The sequence below is a fragment of the Carex rostrata genome, chromosome 11 (assembly GCF_964058835.1).
Source record: "Carex rostrata chromosome 11, lpCarRost1.2, whole genome shotgun sequence".
NCBI lineage: Eukaryota > Viridiplantae > Streptophyta > Magnoliopsida > Poales > Cyperaceae > Carex > Carex rostrata.
Genome location: NC_135928.1, coordinates 9,007,600 through 9,033,775, shown reverse-complemented (window position 1 = coordinate 9,033,775; position 26,176 = coordinate 9,007,600). Strand labels below are relative to the sequence as shown.

Below are 26,176 nucleotides of genomic sequence, written 5' to 3'. Positions count from 1 at the left end.
TACCTTTCTTTTCTATGGTGTTTTTTTTTGGGATTTCCATTTATTTTTCCTTTTTTTTTGTGTTGTCGGTAGTTTAATGACAAAGAAACTGATACATCAACAAGAAGAAAGAAAAATCAAAGTCTTCCTCAAGACATGGAAAACTTAAGTTTTCGTGTTACTAGAATTCAAAGTTGAGGCTCAATTGCATAATTGAGGATTTTACTGGAATCCAGTTTCTAACGCTCCCATATATAGGTTCCATCAATATATGAGATTTTTCAGATATGTTGAAGATATTTTGGATCGGACTCCTTGATTGTCTGTGGCTTAGAATCTTACAGAAAATTTGAAAATTTTATGAAATGAAAAATATATATATATATATATATATATATATATATATATATATATATATATATATATATATATATATATATAAATATATCAGTAGCATTTCAACCAAGTGCTACCGGAGCTATATTTTATTCTGTGATGTTTAAACAACAAATTCAAACCGTAGATATTTAATTTATATTAAAATCTATTTGAGACCAAATTTTATATTTTTTGGAATTTTTTACTATTTATTAAGCTGATTTGAAAACCGCTTTTTTCAATGCTGCAAAAATTTACTGAAAACAGTGGTTTTCAAACCAGCTTGATAAATAGTAAAAAAATTTGAAAAAATGTAAAATTTGGTTTCCAAGTAGATTTTAATATAGATTAAACATCTAACGGTTTGGATTTGTTGTTTGAATTTCACAAAATAAGATATAGCCCCGGCAGCACTTGGCTGAAATGTTGCCGGTAGCAATTTAGCTGAACTCTCTCTCTATATATATATATATATTGGATCAGAATCATTGAATCTGGTCTAAATATTTGGATTGCGTGCGTTGGTCCTAATATTTATATAAATATTGTAAATCATACATTTTTTATATTTTCGGGAATGTCTTATTTTATTAATTTCTATAATAAAAATATCCGCAAGACGTGTCCACTCCACACTATTCATTGCACTAGATCTCATGCGGCAACTTTGTTGAAAAACATAAAAGTTATTCGATAAACACAGATATGCAGAGATTAATTGAGTAGAACTATAGGGTGTTCGTAAGTTCACCAAGCTCTTTAGTGAACTCAAATTTAAAATCCATTGAATCAGTCTTAAATGATGAATCTGAACCGTTGAAATTCTCATACTTTAAATTTTAAAATTAATTTTGCATAGTCTAGTTGTAAAAAAACATTCAAAAAATGAATGCATTAAAATTAATTTATTAACCTGCTAATTTTGACCGCTTACTTTATACTAAATTAATTTGAATGAATGTTTAAAATTTTCATATGTAGACACATCACTTATAAGGTAAGCGGATTTTAACGGTTCAGATTTGTAATTTAAAGCTGATTTGATGGGTTTTAGACTTGATGAACTTAAGAACACCCTAGTTCTACTCGAGATTGAGCACATCCATCTTCTAGTCAAAAGACATGAAGAGCAAATTTTGAGATAAAATCAGTTCTATTCTTAAGAACATCCTAGTTCTATTCTTCAAATTATGTAGTATGCTTTTCGAAAAATCAGTTCAAATCCAATTTTCGGTCCTATCCGGACAAAAAATTGGATAAATCGGTCGATTCACACTAATTCCTTGGATTTTCACTTGAAACATTGTATGTACACCGGGGCGGCCGGGCCCGTTGTCAACCGATCTGACTTGGCCAATTTTACAGGATGTCTAAATATGGATGTGTTTTGAAGGTAGATATTATAGTATTGTCAAAAATTTTAAAGATTAATATATTGTTGTTAATGATTTTAAAAATCGTAATAAAAACAAAAAAAATTGTGAGCTTTGATCCTCTGTGCTTACCCGTAGTTTTTATTTGTTACATCTCACACCTTTTTGACTTGAAGATCAAATTCCCACTCAAGCCTTCTCCTAATAAAGATGGTTAAGATCGAATTGATTCGAGGCAGCACTGTGGTGGCAGTGTTGAGCAAGTCAAATCCTAATTAAGTTCATAAGACAAAGAAAAACTCAATGAAATGCCTTCTATTAACTATTTATTGAATTGGTAAACTTTTTAGTTAGAATTGACTTGTAGACGTATAGGTCACATCAATTGAATATTCCTCTCTTCCATGATTCCATCACTGGTTCATGTTATATCAGCTAATATATCCCCGTCCTATCGCATAAAATAGACGTAATAATTAAAATTTAATCTTAAATTTTAGCTGGTCCAATATTTTTGTGGACAGACTTAGTCTCTAAATCAGAAAATTCGAGTGGTGCATATAAATTAAAAAAATAAAAGGGTTCAAATGTCTTTATTTTTTACATCTTTATCATGTCTTCATTTTTATAAACTTTAATAATTTAAAATTTGAAATTGAAAAGTAAAATGAAAACTGTTAGATATGATCTATATTATTTTTTCTATACACGTGTAAAAAATTATAGCATTTCAATTTTGTTTTGATTGTAATCAAGAGCTTGTAAAAATATACTAATGTAAATAATTTCTAAACTTTTACTTTTTCACTTATTGATTCACATAAAAACAAAATCGAAATATGATAGGTTTTTATTAACACATTGAAAAAATAATATAGATCACATCTAACTAGGGGTGTAAACGGAGCAGATAATGCTAATATCATATCCATATCCGTCTTTCAATGAGCGGATACGGATAGTAAATGGATATCAAAATCTTAAAACCATATCCTCCTTAAACGGATACGAATATGGAGCGAATAATCTACGGATACAAATTCGAATACGGATACAAAACAAACAATTGTCGGATAATTGAATTATATACTTTAAGATACAAAATAATAGTGTTATGTTGTTATCTTGAAACAATGGCTAAAACCAATTTAACATAAACTAAAAGCATACTACATTCACGGAGCACTGAAGTCAGAGCCTGTTGGGTGCAATTTCGGATCCGAATAATTGCAGATACAGATATTCACCTTTATAAAATTATATGTATCCGTATCTATCATTATTTCACCCTATACAAAAAGTATCTGTATTTGTATCTGTATCCGTAATTATCAATATCTGTTTAATCCTGATTCGGATAATTTTCGGATACTGAGCGGATTATCCATATCCATTTACACTCCTAAATCTAACGGTTTTATTTTAATATTTTATAATTAAAATTTTGAGTTATTAAACTTTTAAAAATAAAAATATAATAAAGACACAAAAATAATGAAGACATTTAAACCTCCTCATTATATGGAAATAAAACTGCTATGATTCCAAAGAATTGTAGAGACCCTGCTTTTTCAAATCCAACCACTTATTTGTTTTGAGATTCATGCATAAAAACTAACTGCTTTTGGAATTTGTGCATTCTAAAATATTAATGGTTGGATTTGGAAAAGGAAGTCCCTACAATTCTTTGGAATCGTAGCAGATTTATTTCCCATTAATATATATCGCATATACCGTATACCGGTATACGTACTATGTCAAAGTCCATTGTTCAATGGGAACTTTCTTGTGTATTTCATCGAGGACGACACAGTTCTTAGAAAATTGAAATGATCATGTGACTGCAAAATGAATATATTTTCTGGTCCTAAGCAAATTAAAGAAATTTGGTTTGACCAAAACTACATAAGTTGTACTTTCGGATTTAACTTTTCTCCCTCAATAAGGTCGGTGTATAGAAGATAGGTGTCATTAATTAATTTCTTATTTGTTCATTTCTACGGTGATAATATATAGTCGTCTCCCAGAACCTTATAAGGTTGTGCACCAAACCATATTGGTCAATATTTTGGTCTGAATTCTTTGATCAGTACCAAGATCCGTGCGGATCTGAGTTACGAATCACCAAGAGACTTGATGAACTGAAGACTAGTGCTACTCTAAAAATAATATATCTGGGTCCCACAAGTCATTATCATCCTCCGTGATGATTTTTTCAATTCTGTTTTGCACGCACAATCCGTTCCTTGCCAAAGTTGATTAAGTCAGTGCATACCAACTTCTATTTCATATATATATGAGCTTAATTAGCTTCAGTCCTTCGCAGAATATAACTTAGCTGAATAACGAAAACTCCAAATTATGGCTTGGCTTCTTTTATTCCCCCTTCTTCTAACAATGCTGTTACTTCCCAATTCACTTGCCCAACCACCCCAACCGCTTGGTTGCCAAACAACCTGTGGCGATGTCAATATCCCGTATCCATTTGGAATAGGCCAGGGCTGTGCGCTATCCAAAGAGTTCGAGCTGAATTGTACCAGAAACCAAAATGGCACTTACAATACATTTCTTTCCAACGTGGAGGTGGTCAATATCTCACCGTTTCAAAGCCAAGCTCAGATAAAAACCCCGATATATTGGCAGTGTTACAATAGCACGGCCAAGACTGTTTCCTATTCAAATTGGTATCTTAATTTGACCACAACACCATTTAGATTCTCAAATACCAAGAATAAGTTCACAGCAATTGGTGCCGATACACTTGCTTATTTCTACCTTGCAAACAGTGATACCATTTCATATGTAACAGGGTGTCTCTCTGAAAGCTCAAGTTTGCAGGACCTTGTTAATGGTTCTTCTTGCTCGGGAATTGGTTGCTGTCAGACTCCTATTCCTCTGGGAATGAATTATTACGAACTCGACTTTGATCCTAACTACAACAATTCTCGTGTCTCAAGCTTCAGTCGTTGCAGCTATGCGGTGCTTATTGAAGAAGACAGCTTCAATTTTAGCACTTCATACATCACCACCACTAACTTCTGGGATGACAACAATGGCACAGTTCCTGTTGTGGTGGATTGGGCCATAGGCAATGAGACCTGCATGGTGGCACAACGTAATAGCACCAGCTATGCATGTGTTAGCAGCAATAGCAGATGTGACAACTCCACCAATGGTCCAGGCTATTTCTGCAGCTGTGAGGAGGGGTACGAAGGAAACCCCTATCACTATGGTGGTTGTACAGGTGCTATAATCTGTTTTATTTTATTTTATTTTTTAAAATTAGGCACTAAAATTGGTTGCTATAGTAATAGTGCTACATATGTTTACTTGTTTACTATCATTTCCCATGCAATCTTGGGATTTTATGAATCCTCTTAATTTCTGTCTTCTGATTGTCTAAGATATTGGTTAGCTGGTATGATAGGCAAAGGCATAGTACATAATTCATTGCTAGAATCACGTAATACACGGGTAACATTCAGTAAGATCTGATTTGCAGAATTAACAGGTAGGTTCTGACAAATCCATCTCATTTTATCTGTCCAAAGTTGGAGATGTCAAACTGGTTGCTGCATGTTAGATTCACGTATGTCAGGTTGTAGGTAATTCGGGTCCAAATTGTTCCAAAGTTCCATGTCATTTGGATCTTTTCAGTTCAAGAAATTCCTGGTTCATGAAGTTCTGGAGTTCTGGTTAGGTTCTGAGTAAGCACGAATGTCTCAAATTTACAAACTTTCAGGGTGGTCTGATTAGGATGTGGTGTGTGGGGCTGAAATTGTCAACTTCAGGTTCATTCATAATTTCTGTGATGATTGTTTTGCATTCTGAATCAGGTTAATTGAGTCAATTTAAACTCTCATATCGTACTTCTTGAGTTCAGGATGTACAGATAGGTCCTGCAGAATGCAGATCATGTCACAGGATTGTCAGAAAAGCCCATAAGCCTCCTTGGCTCAAACAATGTACGAATCACAATTACTGAACATTTTTCATAGCAATTAATATGTTCAGAGAAAAGGTTTAATAGTAATTACTATCATTCTGTTATCTGTGGGATTATTACTTGTACACGTCAAAATTCGGACTCGTCAGGCACAACAAAGTACCATGGTTTATTGTTAAGACCAACCAAGATTATTTTCTCTCATCTGATGCAGAGACTAATTTCCCCTTTGTAATTATTCCTTTTTTATTTCATTTGGCAGATATAGATGAATGCCAACAAAATAAATCAACATGTACTGGGATTTGTGAAAATACACCAGGATCATTCATATGTTCATGTCCTCGAGGTATGCATGCGGTTGGTAACAGCAGTCGAGATTGTATCCATGACACGAGACTTCCACTGTGGGTCAAGCTGGTCATAGGTAATGTTCTCAAATATTACTATATATGTCATCTTGAATTTAATCTTCAATTGATTAAGAACTTTAGTAATTGGTTCTGTAGAACTAATGTCTTTAATTGATTATTTACTAATACAGGTATTGGCAGCTCCATCATGGCTATAGTAATTTTGAGCTTCTTTTTTTATTTGGTGCACGAAAGAAGAAAAATTGCTACAATTAAGGAGAAATACTTTGAAGAGTACGGAGGTCAGTTGTTGTTTCAAGAGATGAAGTCGAAGCAGGGGTCTGCTTTCACGCTATTCAAGGAAAGCGAACTGAAAGAGGTTACCAACAACTTTGATGAAAAAAATGTACTGGGACAAGGAGGAAATGGTACGGTATACAAAGGAACTCTCATTAATAATGAAGTTGTAGCTATCAAAAACTGCAAAACAATTGATGAGAGGCAAAAGAAAGAATTTGGCAAAGAGATTCTTATCCTTTCTCTAATCAACCACAAAAATATTGTTAGAATCATTGGTTGCTGTCTAGAAGTAGAAATACCTGTCTTAGTTTATGAGTTTATTCCTAATGGAACCCTTTTTGACCATATTCATGTTAAGCATGAAATATGCATTCCCTTAAGAACGCGCCTAAGAGTTGCTCAAGAGACAGCCGAAGCACTTGCCTACTTGCACTCCTGGGTGTCCCCTCCAATTGTTCACCGTGATGTGAAATCTTCTAACATACTTTTGGATGAGAATTTTATGGCCAAGGTGTCGGATTTTGGAGCTTCCGTTTTAGCACCAACAGACGAAGATCAATTCATGACACTTGTAACGCGTGGTTACCTAGATCCAGAATACATGCAGACTGGTCAATTGACGGTCAAAAGTGATGTGTACAGCTTTGGTGTCGTTCTACTTGAGCTTCTAACTCGTAAAAAGGCATTCTACATGGATGGACCCGAAGAGAGAAGTCTATCATCAGCCTTTTTATCCGCTATGAAAGAGAACAAACTCGGGGAAATTTTGGATGTTCAAATTATGGATGAAGAGAGCATGGATCTGATCAAAGGTGTTGCTGAGCTAGCAAGAGAATGCTTAAATATGGAAGGAGATAAGAGGCCTGAAATGAGAGATATTGCTGAAGATCTTGATAGGTTGAGGAAAACCATGAAGCATCAGGATAACCAGGATATTGAGATTGAGCAGCTACTTGGTGAACCCTCTAACAATCATTTGGAAATGACTTCATACCATAGTTTGGAAGAAAAGGCAATGCTGGCTATTGATTCTGGACGATGATATATAATGAATCATTTTGCCTTTTTTTTTTACCATTTTATTTTATTTTCAATTACGTTCTATTGGGAGATAGCCAGAGCAACTTTGTGCGTTAAATTTATTGATCTAGTTGCTTTTTTTTTTTTCCACTTTTGTAATATATTTTGTGTGGGATGAAGAGAGAGAGCATCGTATCTTATATTTGTACTACAATAATGTGTTGACCGTTCTTGTTTATAAACAATTTGTTTAGATGTCAAAATTTAGCTTCACAGCATTGGTCTTAAAGTAATACAATTATATATTGTTGAAAAAGTAAAATAGATCTCAGATTCTATTTTCATCATAGATCAAGGGTCTAGATCAAATGTAATAAGTCATAGTTACAGTAGGTGCAGTAAATAGGTATCTACACATACCATAGTTACAGTAGGTACCAACAGTGGCTAGTCCAAATTAAGTCATATAATATAAATATCAAGACACACACTGTACAGTAGGGGTGGCAACGTGCTGGGTCAGCTTGAACTCATCACGAGCAAGCTGATTTTAGAGGTCGGAGCTGAAATCTTAACTTGAAATCATGACCGAGCTAGTTCATTGGGTTTGGTTGGATCTTATTTTAAGAAGAAAATAAATTATAGAAACTTGTTGGACCGAGATGAACCAAGCTAGACAGTATAAAATGCACGCACATTCATACAAATTCACAAATTGATACCTAGTCGAGATAACTCACGAGTTGGCAAATAAGTTAGGCTCCAGCTTGAACTCGTTAATTATGGACTGAGCTAGTGGCGAGCTGGCTCGTTAACAGCTCGGTCCAGTGAAGAGCGAGCGACTCCAATTCGAGTCACCATCGATCGAGCCACGAGCCACGAGCTTTTTTGCCAGCCCTACTATCCAAACACACAAGAAAATACAATCAAATTTTATCATCTCCTTATTGTCGGTATACCCTCGCAAATAAACCTATCGCTAATAGAAAAGGCATCTTTCTTTCTGTCGGTATATCTTCACAGGAAGTCGCTTTTAACCCTCGCAGATAGTGTTCCATTTTTGTAGTCAATCAGATTTCTTATTTGCAATGATTATCTCTTATTTTCAACAATTATATTTACAGCATTCAGATTTAGTTGTTGACCAGACAAATAGAAGTGATGATATTGCCCTGGATTGGAAAATCCCCCGCCAAACCTTGATAAACTTCCATTATTTTTAATTTAATCCAAATATGCCTTTGCTGAGTTGCTCATTGTATATAAAAATCAGAGCACTGAGCACTTGGGCTTTGGGAAAGATTTTTAGTTTACTCTGTTGATATTGTCTTCTCTAAGGAAAACTTGGACAGGCCCAAACATACTTTTTAATTGAATCATGGCCTTGAAACAGCTAACCTATTTCCAAGCAAACATTTTTGTTTCCGAATTAACGATATTGCCCTTGTACTCTACTTATTTAGCATCCTATTAACAGATTAGGCACAAGGACAATCTTCCAAAAAATAATATATCAGCAACAATCATTAAAATTATGTGCTAATATATCCTCTCTTCCATCACCGGTCCATGTTATATGAGCTAATATATCCCCGTCCTCCTATCAGATAAAAATAGACGTAACAATAAAATTTAATTGTTAAATTTTCGCTGGTCACGTATTTTTGTTGACAGACTTAGTCTCTAGATCAGAAAATTCGACTGGTGTACATAAATTAAATAAGAGAAGGGTTCAAATGACTTTATTTTTTATATCTTTATCGTGTCTACATTTTTACAATTTTTAATAACTTAATATTTAAAATTTAAAAGTAAAAATAAAATCGTTGAATATAATCTATATTATATTATTTATGTACATGTAAAAATTATGACATATCAACTTTGTTTTACTTCTAATCAAGAGCTTGTAAAAATATAGTTAAGATCACCAACTTCTAAATGTTAACTTTTCCACTTATTGATTTACATAAAAACAAAATCAAAATGTGATAGTTTTTTATGAGTACGTAGAAAATATAATATAAATCACATCTAACGATTTTATTTTGATGTTTTATATACAATTTAAATTTTGAATTATTAAAGTTTTAAAATAAAAATATGATTAGGCCAAAAAAATGAAGATATTTAAACCTTCTCATTAATATATATCGCATAGAGGACACTCAGTCAAAGTCTTCGAAAATTAAAATGATCATGTGGCTGCAAATGAATATATCTTCTGGTCCGATGCAAATTAAAAAAATATTGGTTGACCAAAACTACATAGGTGGTACTTCCGGATGAACCTTTTCCCTCAATAAGGTCGGAGTATAGAAGATATATAGGTGTCATTAATTAATTTCTTTGCTCATTTCTACGAAGGTAATAGATATTCGTCTCCCTGGTAAGTGACAAAGATAATAGATATTCGTCATTAATTAATTAATTTCGGATGAATTAACCTTTTCCATCGAGGACACTCAGTCAAAGTCTTCGGAATTATGTATATGTCAAGAGGTGCTAAGTCACCTTATGATTTTAAAATTCATAATAATAATATATATTAAAATTTAGTTAAACTTATGAGTTTTTTTAATTTTTATATAGTATAGTCTTCCTCATAAAATAATAAATATATATTGATAATCTAGTGATTTAAGTTCTAGTTGATATGTAAAAAGGTAATGGGTTTAATTCCCACTAACTACAATATTTTTTTTCGTTTTCACATATTATATTTTATAAATTACTCCCTTCTATTCAAATTTTCTAGTTCCGCCTCTGGACCGAAGGAAGCTTATCTGGTCTAAACAAATGGTTGTGCACCAAACTTTACTGGTCAACATTTTGGTGTTCCTATGCTTCAAGTGTGCCTGAAAATCTTAATTCTTTGATGGGGATCAAGAATTGTGCGGATCTGAGTGCTGAATATCAGAGCCTGAATAACTTAAATCAAGAGACTTGATGAACCGTTCCACAAGTCATTATCATCCTCCATGGATGATACTTCCAATTTATTGCGCTGGGAAGCGCAATCCGTTCCTTGCCAAGTTGACTAAGTGGTGCATTGACGTTGTCGTACCACTTCTATTTGATATTTATATGAGCTCAGTCCTTCGCAGAATAAAATTAGCAATAGTCTAACAGAGGTATTTTACCTGAACAGTGAAAACTACCAATTATGGCTTGGCTTCTTTTATTCCACCTTCTTCTAACAATGCTGTTAGTTCCCAATTCACTTGCCCAAGCACCCCAACCGGTTGGTTGCCAAACAACCTGTGGCGATGTCAATATCCCGTATCCATTTGGACTAAGCCAGAGATGTGCGTTATCCAAAGAGTTCGAGCTCAATTGTATCAGAAACCAAACTGGCACTTACAATACATTTTTTTCCAACGTGGAGGTGGTTAATATCTCGCTATTGCAAAGCCAAGCTCGGATAAAAACCCCGATATCTTGGCAGTGTTACGATAGCACAGCCAAGACTGTTTCCTATTCAAATTGGTATCTTAATTTGACCACAGCACCATTTAGATTCTCAAATACCAAGAATAAGTTTACAGCAATTGGTGCCGATACACTTGCTTATTTCGATCTCCAGCAAAATGGTACGATTTCATATACAACAGGGTGTGTCACTGTGTGCTCAAGTTTGCAGGGCCTATATAATGGTTCTTGCACAGGAATTGGTTGCTGCCAGATTCCTATTCCTCTGGGAATGAACTATTACAATGTTCGCTTTGATCGTAACTACAACAATTCTGATGTCTCAAGCTTTGGTAAGTGTAGCTATGCGGTGCTTATTGAAGCAGACAGCTTCAATTTTAGCACTTCATACATCACAACAACTAGCTTCCTTGATGACAACAATGGCACAGTTCCTGTTGTGGTGGATTGGGCCATAGGCAATGAGACCTGCATGGTGGCACAACGCAATAGAACCAGCTATGCATGTGTTAGCAGCAATAGCAGATGTGTTGACTCCACCAATGGTCCAGGTTATTTCTGCAGCTGTGAGAAGGGGTACGAAGAAAACCCCTATCTCTATGGTGGTTGCACAGGTACTTTAATCTGTTTTATTTTATTATTATTTTTTTAAATTAGGCACTAAATTGGTTGCTATAGTAATACTGATACATATGTTTACTTGTTTACTATCATTTCCCATGCAATCTTGGGATTTTATGAATCCTCTAAATTTCCGTCTTCTGATTGTCTAAGATATTGGTTGGCTGGTATGATAAGCAAAGGCATAGTACAAAATTCATTGCCAGAATCACGTAATACACGGGTAACATTCAGTAAAATCTGATTTACAGAATTAACAGGTTGGTTCTGTGATAGGAATGCAGATAACCCCATAATCCTCCTTGGCCCAAACAACGTACACATCACAATTACTGAGCATTTTTCGTAGCAATTAATATGTTCAGAGAAAAGGTTTAATAGTAATTACTATCATTATGTTAGCTGTGGGATTATTATTGGTAAACGTCAAAATTTGGACTCGCCAGGCACAGCGAAGTACCCTGGTTTATTGTTAAGACTTAAGACCAACCAAGATTATTCTCTCTCATCAGATGTGGAGACTAATTTCGCCATTGTAATGATTCTTTTTTTTTTTCATTTGGCAGATAAAGATGAATGTCGACAAAATAAATCAATATGTCCTTGGATTTGTGAAAATACACAAGGATCATTCATATGTTCATGTCCTCGAGGTATGCATTTGGTTGGTAACAGCAGTCGAGATTGTATCCCTGACACGAGACTTCCACTGTGGGTAATGCTTGTTATAGGTAATGTTCTCAAAATATTACTATATATGTCATCTTGAATTTCATCTTTAAAAACTTTATTAATTGGTTCTATAGAACTAATGTCGTTAATTGATTGTTTACTTTTGTAGGTATTGGCAGCTCCATCATGGTTATAGTAATTTTGAGCTCCTTTTTTTATTTGGTGCACGAAAGAAGAAAAATTGCTACAATTAAGGAGAAATACTTTGAAGAGTACGGAGGTCAGTTGTTGTTTCAAGAGATGAAGTCAAAGCAGGGGTTTGCTTTCACTATATTCAAGGAAAACGAACTAAAAGAGGTTACCAACAACTTCGACGAAAAAAATGTACTAGGACAAGGAGGAAATGGTACGGTATACAAAGGAACTCTCACTAATAATGAAGTTGTAGCAATCAAAAGGTGCAAAACAATTGATGAGAGGCAAAAGAAAGAATTTGGCAAAGAGATTCTTATCCTTTCTCAAATCAACCACAAAAATATTGTTAGAATCATTGGTTGCTGTCTAGAAGTAGAAATACCTATCTTGGTTTACGAGTTTATTCCTAATGGAACCCTTTTTGACCTTATTCATGTTAAGCATGCAATATGCATTCCCTTAAGAACGCGCCTAAGAGTTGCTCAAGAGGCAGCCGAAGCACTCGCCTATTTGCATTCCGGGGTGTCCCCTCCAATTCTTCACCGTGATGTAAAACCTTCTAACATACTTTTGGATGAGAATTTTATGGCCAAGGTGTCGGATTTTGGAGCTTCCGTTTTAGCACCAATGGACGAAGACCAATTCATGACACTTGTGCAAGGGACGCGTGGTTACCTAGATCCAGAATACTTGCAGACTGGTCAATTGACAGTCAAAAGTGATGTGTACAGCTTCGGTGTCGTTCTACTTGAGCTTCTAACTCGTAAAAAGGCATTCTACTTGGATGGACCCGAAGAGAGAAGTCTATCATCAGCCTTTTTATCCGCTATGAAAGAGAACAAACTCAGGGAAATTTTGGATGTTCAAATTATGGATGAAGAGAGCATGGATCTGATCAAAGGCGTCGCTGAGCTAGCAAGAGAATGCTTAAATATGGAAGGAGAAAAGAGGCCTGAAATGAGAGATGTTGCTGAAGGTCTTGATAGGTTGAGGAAAACCATGAAGCATCCTTGGGTACAGGATAACCAGGATATTGAGATTGAGCACCTACTTGGTGAACCCTCTAACAATCATTTGGAAATGACTTCATACCATAGTTTGGAAGAAAAGGCAATGCTGGATATTGATTCTGGACGATGATATATATATATATAATGCATCATTCTGCCTTTTTTTATTTACCATTTTATTTTATTTTCAATTATGTTCTATTGGGAGATAGGCAGAGCAAGTTTGTGCGTTAAATTTATTGTTCTTAGTTGCTTTTTTTTTTTTTACTTTTTTTATGTGCTTTGTGTGGGATGAAGAGAGAGAGCATCGTATCTTATATTTGTACTACAATAATGTGTTGACCGTTCTTGTTTATAAACACTTTGTTTAGATATCAAAATTTAGCTTCATAGATTGGTCTTAAAGCAATACAATTATTGTGGAAAAAGTAAAATAGATCTCAGATTCTATTTTCATCATAGATCAAGGGTCTAGATCAAATGTAATAAGATAGGCAACGGTACAGTAAATAGGTATCTACACATACCATAATTACAGTAGGTACCAACAGTGGCTAGTCCAAAGTCATAAAATATAAATATCAAGATACACACTGTACAGTAGGGGTGGCAACTAGCTGGCTCGTGCTGGGTTCAGTTTGAACTCGTCGCGAGCTGGACCGAGTTAGCTCAAAAGCTGACGAGCTTGATTGTTGGGTCTGGCTGGATCTTGTTTTAAAAAGAAATAAATTATACAAACTTTTTGGACCGAACTAAACCGAACTAGACAATACAAAATGCACACACATTCATACAAATTCACAAATTGATACCTAGCTGAGCTAACTCACGAGCTGGCAAACAAGTTAGGCTCCAGCTTGAACTCGTTAATTCTGGACCGAGCTAGTGGCGAGCTGGCTCATTAACAGCTCGCTCCAGTGACCAGAGAACGACTCCAATACGAGTTACAATCGAGGCATGACCTACGAGCTTGTTTGCCAGCCCTACTGTACATACACAAGAAAATACAATCAAATTTTATCATCTCCTTATTGTCGGTATACCCTCGTGGATAATCCTGTCGCTAATAGAAAAAGCAACTTTCTAACGGTATACTCTCACAGCAAGTCACTTTTTACCCTCGTGAATATTGTTCCATTTTTGTAGTCAATCAGATTTCTTATTTTCAATGATTATCTCTTATTTTCAACAATTATATTTACGGCATTCAGATTTAGATGTTTACCAAACAAATAAAAGTGATGATATTGCCCTGGATTGGAAAATCCCCCGCCAAACCTTGATGAACTTCCATTATTTTTAATTTAATGCAAATATGCCTGGGCTGAGGCCGCTGAGTTGCTCATCGTATATAAAACTCAGGGAAATTTTGGATGATATTGTCTTCTCTAAGCAAAACATGGGCAGGCCCAAACATACTTTTTAATTGAATCATGGCCTTGAAACAGCTAACCTATTTCCAAGCAAACATTTTTGTTTCCGAATTAACGATATTGCCCTTCTACTTATTTAGCATCCTATTAACAGATTAGGCACAAGGACAATCTTCCAAAAATAATTTATCAGCAACAATCATTAAAATTATGTGCGGTTAACATATAATAAAATTAACAATTTGTATATTCCTCTTTTATCCAACAGCTTCCATCATTTTGTAAGTTCGAAATTCACGTCTTAGTTCGAAATTCAGTGCCATTTGAGATCCACGTCTAAGTTCTAAAATTCAGTGCCCAAATTAAAAATGAGGTGAACATATTTTACATATTAGTTGACAGTTCCGCAAGTGTGATATGAGTGTCATTTGATCAGTCTATATAAAATCAATTTCAAAACCTATTGAATCGACTTCAAATGTTGAATCCAAACAGATGATATTATAATAGATAAACTAACGTTAACTTCCTTGCAATGATCATTTCTGGTTTAGCATTCAAACATTATCAGAGAAGGAAATACAAATTGGTCCTTGCAATGATTATTTCTGGTTTGTGAGTACTTTGTTTACAGCACGAGAGATGAGAGATTTTCCTTGGGTAATCGAATTAAGAGATGATACATGAGAGATTTGCCATGTACGAATCTCAAAATAATCTATTTTCTGAATTGCTTATGACCAAATTTAAGATATACAGAACAGAATCAGTCAGGCCGGACAATCGAGTTAACGGATGAACCAAATAATCTGTATTAACTTTGATTTTGATTTTAGTTAAATGTCAGACTTTAGCCCTTGTAGCTATGTGGTAGTAATGGAGATGGACATATTCACATTCGGTACTTCTTATGTTACCGGATATGACTTCTGGGGAACTTACAATGGCCGGGTGCCTGTTTTGATGGATTGGTTCATTCAAAATGTGACATGTGAAGTAGCGCATTGCAATACAAGCAGCCATGCATAACCAGAGAGGTTCTCATTGCCGCAGTACAGGTACTGGGTGCTACATCCAGATGTTCTATGGCATATCTCGTGACAACAGTCATCTTGCCTCATTAGTGACAGTAAGTACCAGGATATATCTGCAAAATGGTCCGGGACATATCTGTAATTTTTCGAAAGGGTATAAAGACAATCCGTATGTGGACAATGGGTGCCAAGGTAACTTGTACTTCTTTTTTATTCTTTTGGTTAATTGTTAAATTTTGCAATTTTGGTTGTTACAGAAAAAATTTACTTCTACTTTTGGATTCTGTTCTTCCAGTTTGGACTTGATAGATCTGATTTGCATAGTAAAGCTGTATCCAAGGCGTTAGTAATTGATGATTGCCTGATACAGACTAAACCAGTACACATTATATTTTGAACCGTTCAAATACATTCTGCACGAATCTCAAAGCTCAAATATAGTGGCATCTTGCACTACTTTTGTTAGATAGGCTAAATTACCGTCCAATACGCATTACGATGTGTGGCACTCTGCTTTAATTTCATACGTACAGATTTTAATACAAATTAATGTGTGGCACTCAAATTTCATACGTACAGATTTGAATATTCAATTGGTCACACAAATTATTACGCTATTTTTTGTGAATCATGGCATCGAACACGTTGGTCACACAAAATATGAGATATCTAAGAGGATACACGGTCAGCCACAATCTCCGTTCTGAGATCCTGGATGTGATACAATGTGTGATACATGCTTCGATTTTCTAACAAGGCACACTACAATCCGATATATATTGATTGGCCCAAAACTTGCATCAATATTTGTGTTGAATGTCACAAAATACAATTCTCAAAAAGGAAATTTGTTCTTCATGATGTCTTTTCTTTGAATATTCTTCAAACGACAGCTATCGCGAGCTCAAAATACCATGTCTTCTTTCGAAAAATCGGTTCACATCCAATTTTTTGTCCTATCCGGACAAAAAATTGGGTGAATCAGTAGATTCATGTGTCTAAATATATGAGTTCAGAAAACTTGTAAATGCATATGTTTTGATTAATAGGGCTGAAAACGGATGCGGATTTTCTGCTTCGAATTTGCGTGAGATCTGTATCCAGATTAAACGGATCGGATAATTTTCGGATCCAGATTCGGATATTTTTCCAATACAGTGAACAGGGTCCAGATTCAGTTACGGAATATAATTCGTAAATAGATAATATCCGGTACTATCCGTATTGAAACAGAGCGGGTTTCTGAAGTGAACAATAGCATCTTGAGTCCGTTTTCTCCAAATGGTGACCTTTTTAACTTTTTTGAATCCATCTAGCTCTTCACGTGGGTTGAAAACTTGAAATGACTAGCTCAGCATCTCTTCACGTGGGATGGAAAAAGAAGTAAAGTTTGGTATATAAATGCCTCACATTGAATTTGACTTTTGTTGTGGGACTAACTTCTTCTCTTGACCGGAGCAAATTTTTTATTCTTTCTCTGTTTCGAAAGAATGATAAATCAGAGGCGTTAATACTTCAAACAATAGGCATTATTAATGATTGCTAGTGTATGTATTTATCTTATATTTGATTTAATTTGTTTACCTTGCCTTAATTGGGCTTCTATTTCGAATTGATTTCAAACTTTTTGGCTCCCAAGTCTATATGACTCAATTATCCGACACGTATTTTTTTTGTATCCATATTCGTAGAATATCCGTTCCGTATCCGTATCCGTTTAAAGTGGATTTGTGTTTTAAATTTTAAAATATGTTTACTATCCGTATTCGTATCCGCTTATTGAAAGGCGGTTACGGATTTGGTATCAGCATTATCCGCTCTGTTTTCACTCTAGTTTTGAAAGTAGATATTAATATATTATAGTATTGTCAAATTTTTAAAAAATTAATATATTGTTGTTAATGATTTTAAAAATCGTAATAAAAACAAAAAAATTGTGAGCTTTGATCCTCTGTGCTTACCCGTAGTTTTTATTTGTTACATCTCATACCTTTTTGACTTGAAGATCAAATCCTACTCAAGCCTTCTCGGCCTAAAGACTGTTAAGATCGAATTGATTCGAGAGGTAGCACAGTGATGGCAGCGTATGACAACTTGTGTGTACTTGTTATTTCTACAATAACCACACTACATGTGTAGAGTACATTGAGACATATAGGACACATCAATTGAATATTCCTCTCTTCCATGATTCACATAAAATAGACGTAATAATTAAAATTTAATCGTTAAATTTTCGCTGGTCAAATATTTTTGTTGACAGACTTTGCTCTCTCAATCAAAAAATTCGAGTGGTGCATATAAATTAAAGAAGAGAAGAGTTCAAATGTCTTTATTTTTTATATCTTTATTATGTCTTCATTTTTATAAACTTTAATAATTTGAAATTTAAAAGTAAAATTTGAAGTGAGCGCGTTCTTCTAGTCTCCAACCAATGAAGCACTTTTCCTATGCTACTTGTGCTACTCAGCATCGCCACCAATCTTCTGTTGGGATAAACTCAGCAATACTGCACTGCTTTGTGCCAGTATGCAAAGGATTGAAGAGAGAAGAATATTTTTCTGAATAGAAACAATGCTTTATTTCATTTCTCTCTTACTCAATTACATAAAGTTATGCAGTATTTAAAGCAATACAATGTTCCTAAAATAAGCACCCACAACTTCCCTAAATTAAGCACCCACTACACAACATGCTAAAAATAACTAACCAGTACACTAACTAGTCCGAAAATAACTATGCTTAAAATAACCAATGCCCAAAATAATCCATGCAGTTTTTATGCTGTTAAAAACTGATTTGTACATGCTTTAATCAATTTGAATTAATTTTCAACATCTTCCACAGAGATATCAAGTCTCCAGCCATTGAATCTCAATTTTCCACGCTTGTGCAAGGAACATGTGGGTACCTAGACCCAGAATACTTGCAGTCATGCTAACTAACTGACAAGAGTGACGTGAACAGCTTTGGTGTAGTCCATCTGGAACTTCTTACCAGTAAGCCAGTAATTGATTTTGATGCTTCAGAGGAAAAACAGGACTTTCGTGGCAATTTCTCTCTGCTATGAAAGAGAACAAAATGGTTTGATGCAGACCAAATGGCTTATGGGGTTTTTACCTTTCTTTTCTTTGGTGTGTTTTTTGGGATTTCCATTTATTTTTCCTTTTTATTTGTATTGTGGGTGGTTTAATGACAAAGAAACTGATACATCAACAAGAAGAAAGAAAAATCAAAGTATTCCTCAAGACATGGAAAACTTAAGTTTGCGTGTTACTAGAATTCAAAGTTGAGGCTCAATTGCATAATTGAGGACTTTACAGGAATCCAGTTTCTGACGCTCCCTTAGGTTCCATCAATATATGAGATTTTTCAGATTTGTTGAAGACATTTTGGATCGGACTCCTTGATTGTCTGTGGCTTAGAATTTTACAGCAAATTTGAAAATTATGCGAAATGAAAAAAAAAAAAAATTTGGATCAGGATCATTGAATCTGATCTAAATGTTTGGATTGCGAGCGTTGGTCCTAATATTTATATAGATATTCTAAATCATATTTTTTTTCTATTTTCGGAATTTCTTATTTTATTAATTTCTATAATAAAAATATCCGCAAGACGTGTCCACTCCACACTATTCTTGTTCAGAATTTGTTGCACTAGATCTCGTGCAGCAACTGTGTTGAAAAACATAAAAGTTCTTCGACAAACAACACGGAAATATGCAGAGATTGAGGAGTAGAACTAGGGTGTTCTTAAGTTTATCAAGTTCTTTGGTGAATTCAAGTTTAAAATCTATTGAATCGGTTTTAAATGGCGAATTTGAACCGTTGAAACCCTCATACTTTACGAGTGATGCGTCTACATGTAAAAATATTTAATTTTAAAATTAATTTTTAATAGTCTAGTGGTAAAAGAAACGTTCAAAAAATAAATGCATTAAAATTAATTTATTAACTTTCTAATTTTGACTGCTTACTTTATACTAAATTAATTTGAATGTTTAAAATTTTCATATGTAGACACATCACTTGTAAGGTAAGCAGATTTCAACAGTTCGAATTTGTAATTTAAAGTCAATTTGATGGGTTTTAGACTTGAGTTCACCAAGAGACTTCGTGAAGTTAAAAACACCCTAGTTCTACTCGAGATTGAGCACATCCATCTCCTAGTCAAAAGACATGAAGAGCAAATTTTGAGCTAAAATCAGTTTAACATAGAAAAATCAGTTCTATTCTTAAGAACACCCAAGTTCTATTCTTCAAATGTAGTATCTTTTCGAAAAATCAGTTCAAATCCAATTTTCAGTCCTATCCGGACAAAAAATTGGGTAAATCGGTCGATTCACACTAATTTCTTGGATTTTCACTTGAAACATTGTATGTACACCGGGGCGGCCGGGCCCGTTGTCAGCCGATCCGACTTGGCCAATTTTACATACTGTCTAAATATATGAGTTCAGAATAACTTGTAAATACATGTGTTTTGAAGGTAGATATTATAGTATTGTCAAAAAGTTTAAAGATTAATATATTGTTGTTAATGATTTTAAAAATCGTAATAAAAACAAAAAAATTGTGAGCTTTGATCCTCTGCGCTTACCCGTAGTTTTTATTTGTTACATCTCACACCTTTTTGACTTGAAGATCAAATTCCTACTCAAGCCTTCTCCTAATAAAGACGGTTAAGATCGAATTGATTCGAGGCAGCACTGTGGTGGCAGTGTTGAGCAAGTCAAATCCTAATTAAGTCCATAAGACAAAGAAAAACTCAATGAAATGCCTTCTATTAACTATTTATTGAATTGGTAAACTTTTTAGTTAGAATTGACTTGTAGACGTATAGGTCACATCAATTGAATATTCCTCTCTTCCAAGATTCCATCACTGGTTCATGTTATATCAGCTAATATATCCCCCGTCCTATCGCATAAAATAGACGTAATAATTAAAATTTAATCTTAAATTTTAGCTGGTCCAATATTTTTGTGGACAGACTTAGTCTCTAAATCAGAAAATTCGAGTGGTGCATATAAATTAAAAAAATAAAAGGCAAATGTATTTATTTTTTATATCTTTATCATGTCTTCATTTTTATAAACTTTAATAATTTAAAATTTGTAATTTAAAAGTAAAATTAAAACTGTTGGTTATGATCTCTATTATTTTGTTCTATACACGTGTAAAAAATTATGACATTTCAATTTTATTTTGACATTTCAATTTTATTTTGGTTATAATCAAGAGTTTGTAAAAATATACTAATGTGAATAATTTCTAAACTTTGACTTTTTCACTTATTGATTCATATAAAAAAAAAATCAAAATATGATAATTTTTTATTAGCACATGGAAAAAATAATATAGATCATATCTAACTAGGGGTGTAAACAAAGCGGATAATGCTAATATCATATATGTATCCGTCTTTCAATGAGCGGATATGGATACGAATGCGGATACGAATAGTAAACGAATATCAAAATCTAAAACCATATCTGCTGTAAACGGATACGAATACAGAGCGAATAATCTACATATACAGATTCGAATACGGATACGAATCGAACAATTGTCGAATAATTGAGTTATACACTTTAAGATACAAAATAAGAGTGAGTCCATGGTACTATGCATATTACAATTTGGACCGTAATACGGCTCAATATTTGACTTTTCAAAATTCTAACGGTCAATCCGAACCGTTCATCTTGTTCTCCAAATTAATGTGTTTGGAGACCAAATTTTGTATTTTTGGAATTTTTTTACTATTTTTTTAGATTTATTGAAAATCACTATTTTTGGATGGTCCAGAATTTTCAGATCAAGTGATTTTCTAAATATCTAAAAAAAATAGTAAAAAAATTTCAAAAAATGTAAAATTTGGTCTCCAAACACATATTAATATGGAGAACAAGATGAACGGTTTAGATCGACCATTAGAATTTTGAAAACTCGAATATTAAGCCGTAGCACGGACCAACCCGTGATATGCATAGTACCATAGACTCACTCTACAAAATAATGCTTTATTGTTGTCTTAAAACAAGGAAGCGTCTAATTGTCCACAGCCTTTTGTCCACCATTTGTCCACAGCTTTGAGTTACGCGAATACTGTAAAATTTACTTCTACATGCTGTATAATTATACAATATATCACATAAAATATATCAGTTAATCACAAAACATCCAGCAACTATTTGAAGTGGTCCCATGATAATTAGAAAAAGATTGCAACTTGCACAACATGACAAAATAAATGTATTTTCAAACTGTACTTTCAAAAATTGCAGTTATATGAAGTTATTGGCAGTTAAAGTTAGTTATTAGCGATTATTGGTAGCTAGAGTTATTAGTGTCCACACTGGGTTGAATCTTGTATACTGTAAAATTGAATCTTGTATACTGTAAAATTGAATCTTGTATACTGTAAAATTGAATCTTGTATACAGTAAAATTTTCAATTGAATCTTGTATACTGTAAAATTGAATCTTCTACATAGTAAAATTTACAATTGAATCTTGTATATTATAAAATTGAATCTTGTATACTGTAAAATTGAATCTTGTATACTGTAAAATTGAATCTTGTATACAGTAGAATTTTCAATTGAATCTTGTATACTATAAAATTTTCAAATAATACTGTAAATTTTTAATTGAATCGTCTATACTGTAAAATTTTCACATAATACTGTAAAATTTTCACATAATACTGTAAATTTTCAATTAAATCTTGTATATTGTAAAATTTATAAAACTAAATCATAAAATATTACCATCTATACTGTGAGATAAAATGTAAAAAATGCTACATTTCAATTTAAACTACAACCTGCAAACAATCATGTATACTGTAAAATTGCAAAATATAAACCTTAAAATAATACCATGTATACTATAAAATTGCTAAATCTATACATACATCCATCATCACACACAAAATTTGTTCACCACAAAACAACATCTGTTCACCACAAACAACATCTGTTCAACACAAGATAAAAATATTCACCGCAACATTCAGAATAGCATAATAGCAACAAAAAAACTATGGACAAATAACTTTTACATTAAAAACCTCCTGTGTTTATTGTTCGGATGAAGAAGAAGACTCATCACAAGAACAACACGTTCTTTTGAGATGTCATCCTACATAATAATAAAATAAACAATGAAACAAATTCGATTTATAACAAATAAGAATTACAAAATAATCTAACAAGTTATTTACCTAACTGAAAAGCATATGCAGTGTAATCATGCATACAAACATGTATCATACAAAATAAAACGCATTAAAGAGTACTAAAGTATTTCAACAACAAAAATAAAAAGATTAAATTAATAAAGAGATAATAAAATAAAAAAATAAAAAAATACTTACAGACAAATAAGGATTAATGAAGAACCATTTATCCTTGACAAGCGTCTCAAATTGCATGACACTCAGAACCATTTCAACCAACTACAAAACAAACGATCAAAAACATTCAAATCAAAATCAATGATGTATCCAGTAAAGTAAAATTACTTTATATATCCTGTAAAATTATTTCATATATCCAGTAAAATTACTTCATATATAAAATTACTTCATGTATACTGTAAAATTACTTATATATCTAGTAAAATTACTTGATATATCAAATTACTTCATGTATCCCGCAAAATTACTTCATATATCCAGTAAAATTACTTCATATATCTAGTAAAATTACTTCATATATCAAATTACTTCATGTATCCTGTAAATTTACTTCATGTATCATGTAAAATTACTTCATATATCCAGTAAAATTACTTCATATATCAAATTACTTCACATAGTTGTCACATGAACAATTCTACTCATAACATAATTACTTATATTGTAGCCTATTTGCTCATCATTTTACTTTTAATCAACTTTTACTTCAAATGATAAGAGTATCATCTAAAAAAGCAAAAACAAAAAAGTATTTGAAACAACATCCGCAGCAGAGCACGTTCTAATTGCTAATTACAATCATACATCATTGATCAATAACACGAAACATGCATACAAAGATTAAATAAAAGAGAGAAGTAATGCACTGGATTACATAAATAGTAATGAGAGAAACTTGAGCAAGTAAAACACACCTGAATGAGGATAATATTGGCACCTTTCCAGCTCACCTCATAACGACTCTCTTTCTTTTTTCAGAATAATGATCAATAAGCAATGATTTCACAGTATATTTTTATTAAATGGAATTTTGACGAACTGAGAAAGGGTTTATGGCCTTCATTAGTTACAACACCTACTGAGAAAAATAGTTAGGGAGAGAGAGAAAAGACGAGGTGTGTTACCGTTCAGCGGTGACAATGCTGTCAGAAGGGGAATCGGTGCAGGCGAACTGTACAACCGCTACAGCTACCTTTCTGCCACCGTCGTTATCCATCTCTCTCTATTTCTCTTCTCACCAATGAACTTTTCTCCGCTCTCAGTGGTAAAGGTAAAGGCACAGGCTCTAATCAGAACAAAATATTTCTCGCTAAAACGGAAGGCAATCGCAAAGAACTCAGGAATCGTTTGAATGAAAGAAGAAAGAGGAAGGCAATCGCGAATCGCGATCTGAATCTTACGTCGCGACGAAAGAGGAAGGCAATCGCGAGCTAAATCTGATCAGATCTGAAATTTTGAAAATAAATTCAAAAAAAGAAAAGTCGGTAGCGGAGGCATGTTTAAATACGAGAATATGACAGCTAGAAAGTCGGTAGCGGAAGTTGAAGACAGTTGAACTAGGAATAGATAACCCAGTGGACAAATGGTGGACAAAAGCCAGTGGACAAGAACCTTTTCTCTAAAACAATGGCTAAAACCAATTTAACATAAACTAAAAGCATACTACATTCACGGACTAAAGTCTTTAATGGAAAAGAATCAAGAGTGAAGACATAAAGATAAAAAGGAAAGAAAATTGCGCTATTGTAACACCATCATCAGCGGAAAATAGATTAAATTGGAAACCAGATCGTATTATCATTTGTCACACAACCAAGACTGAAATTAATATGGGATAATATATAACAACTTCTATCCAGAGCAGTAAAGTCGGAGCCGGTTAGAAGCAATTTCAGATCCGGATAATTGCGGATATGGATATAAATATTCACCTTCATAAAATTATCCATATTTGTATCCTCCATTATTTCAGCATATGCAAAAATTATCCGTAACTGTATTCGTAATTATCAGTATCTGTTTAATCCAGATTCAAATAATCTCCTAATACAGACCGTATACGGAGCGGATTATCCGAATCCGTTTATACCCCTAAATCTATCGGATTATTTTGACATTTTATAATTAAAAATTTTGAGTTATTAAACTTTTAAAAATATAAATATAATAAAGACACAAAAATAATGAAGACAGTTAAACCTCCTCATTAAGATGGAAATAAATCTGCTACGATTCCAAATCCAACCACAGTAAATAAATCTGCTGCGATTCCAAATACACAATGAATTTCCCATTGAACAATGGACTTTGACACAGTACCGATAATATGCGATATATATTAATGGGAAATAAATCTGCTACGATTCCAAAAAATTGTAGGGACCCTGCCTTTTCGAATCCAACTACTTATTTGTTTTAAGATTTATGCACAAAAACTAATTGCTTTTGACATTAGTGCATTCTAAAATATTAATAGTTGGATTTGAAAACGAAAAATCCCTGCGATTCTTTGGAATCGTAGCAGATTTATTTCCCATTAATATATATCGCATATACCGTATAGGTACTGTGTCAAAGTCCATTTTTCAATGGGAAATTTATTGTGTATTTCATCGAGGACAACACAGTCATAAATCTTAGAAAATTGAAATGATCATGTGACCGCAAAATGAATATTTTTTCCAATGTTAGTACCGTATTCGGACGTCGACCCAGTAAAATTTCGGGTGAACGGTTCACTAGTCGGACCGATGGATTCACCGATTCAACTGCTGATTTTTAAAACAGTTGAGTATAATATTGAGTTGTTATATCTTATCTTCATAAACTATTAATTACAGTAATATTATATCATAGAGCTTAATTAAAAAAATATGTTACATAAATAATTCAAATAATAATATATATTTTTTTAATTCAGATTGGTGTACATCAGCCTTTTTTTCCTGTAATTTACTATCGACATCATCAAATTAAACAATAACTTTTTAATTATTTTCAATTTAATTAGATTGAAACTCAGCAGCAAAATATTTAAAGCCGATATTATAATTATTGTTGATTGTAGAAATTTAAAAACTACATAAGTTGTACTTTCGGATTAACTTTTTTGCCCTTAATAAGGTCGGTGTATAGAAGATAGGTGTCATTAATTAATTTCTTATTTGCTCATTTCTACGGTTATAATATATAGTCGTCTCGCAGAACCTTACAAGGTTGTGCACCAAACCGTACTGGTCAATATGTAGGTCTGAATTCTTTGATCAGTATCAAGATCCGTG

General features: G+C 33.4%; 2 protein-coding genes across 2 annotated transcripts; both read left to right on the top strand.

Moving 5' to 3' along the window:
- Nucleotides 1-4,067: 4,067 nt before the first annotated feature.
- LOC144561720 (putative wall-associated receptor kinase-like 16) lies at nt 4,068-7,497 on the top strand. The gene is made up of 3 exons (XM_078310787.1): nt 4,068-4,974; nt 5,939-6,103; nt 6,221-7,497. The coding sequence occupies exons 1-3, from the start codon at nt 4,092-4,094 to the stop codon at nt 7,369-7,371; spliced, it is 2,199 nt and encodes a 732-aa protein (XP_078166913.1). The 5' UTR covers nt 4,068-4,091; the 3' UTR covers nt 7,372-7,497.
- A 3,444-nt stretch (nt 7,498-10,941) lies between these two features.
- LOC144561723 (putative wall-associated receptor kinase-like 16) lies at nt 10,942-13,675 on the top strand. Its single transcript, XM_078310791.1, has 3 exons — nt 10,942-11,395; nt 11,969-12,133; nt 12,244-13,675. Exons 1-3 carry the CDS (start codon nt 11,053-11,055, stop codon nt 13,407-13,409), a joined length of 1,674 nt encoding a protein of 557 aa, XP_078166917.1. The 5' UTR covers nt 10,942-11,052; the 3' UTR covers nt 13,410-13,675.
- The last annotated feature ends 12,501 nt before the right edge of the window (nt 13,676-26,176 follow it).

Excerpts from the sequence above, each read along its gene's own strand:
- LOC144561720 (XM_078310787.1), top strand. The coding sequence starts at position 4,092 with ATGGCTTGGCTTCTTTTATTCCCCCTTCTTCTAACAATGCTGTTACTT. Across the intron at positions 4,975-5,938 it reads TCACTATGGTGGTTGTACAG|ATATAGATGAATGCCAACAA; the intron begins GTGCTATAATCT and ends TTCATTTGGCAG. Across the intron at positions 6,104-6,220 it reads GTGGGTCAAGCTGGTCATAG|GTATTGGCAGCTCCATCATG; the intron begins GTAATGTTCTCA and ends TTACTAATACAG.
- LOC144561723 (XM_078310791.1), top strand. The coding sequence starts at position 11,053 with ATGAACTATTACAATGTTCGCTTTGATCGTAACTACAACAATTCTGAT. Across the intron at positions 11,396-11,968 it reads TCTCTATGGTGGTTGCACAG|ATAAAGATGAATGTCGACAA; the intron begins GTACTTTAATCT and ends TTCATTTGGCAG. Across the intron at positions 12,134-12,243 it reads GTGGGTAATGCTTGTTATAG|GTATTGGCAGCTCCATCATG; the intron begins GTAATGTTCTCA and ends TTACTTTTGTAG.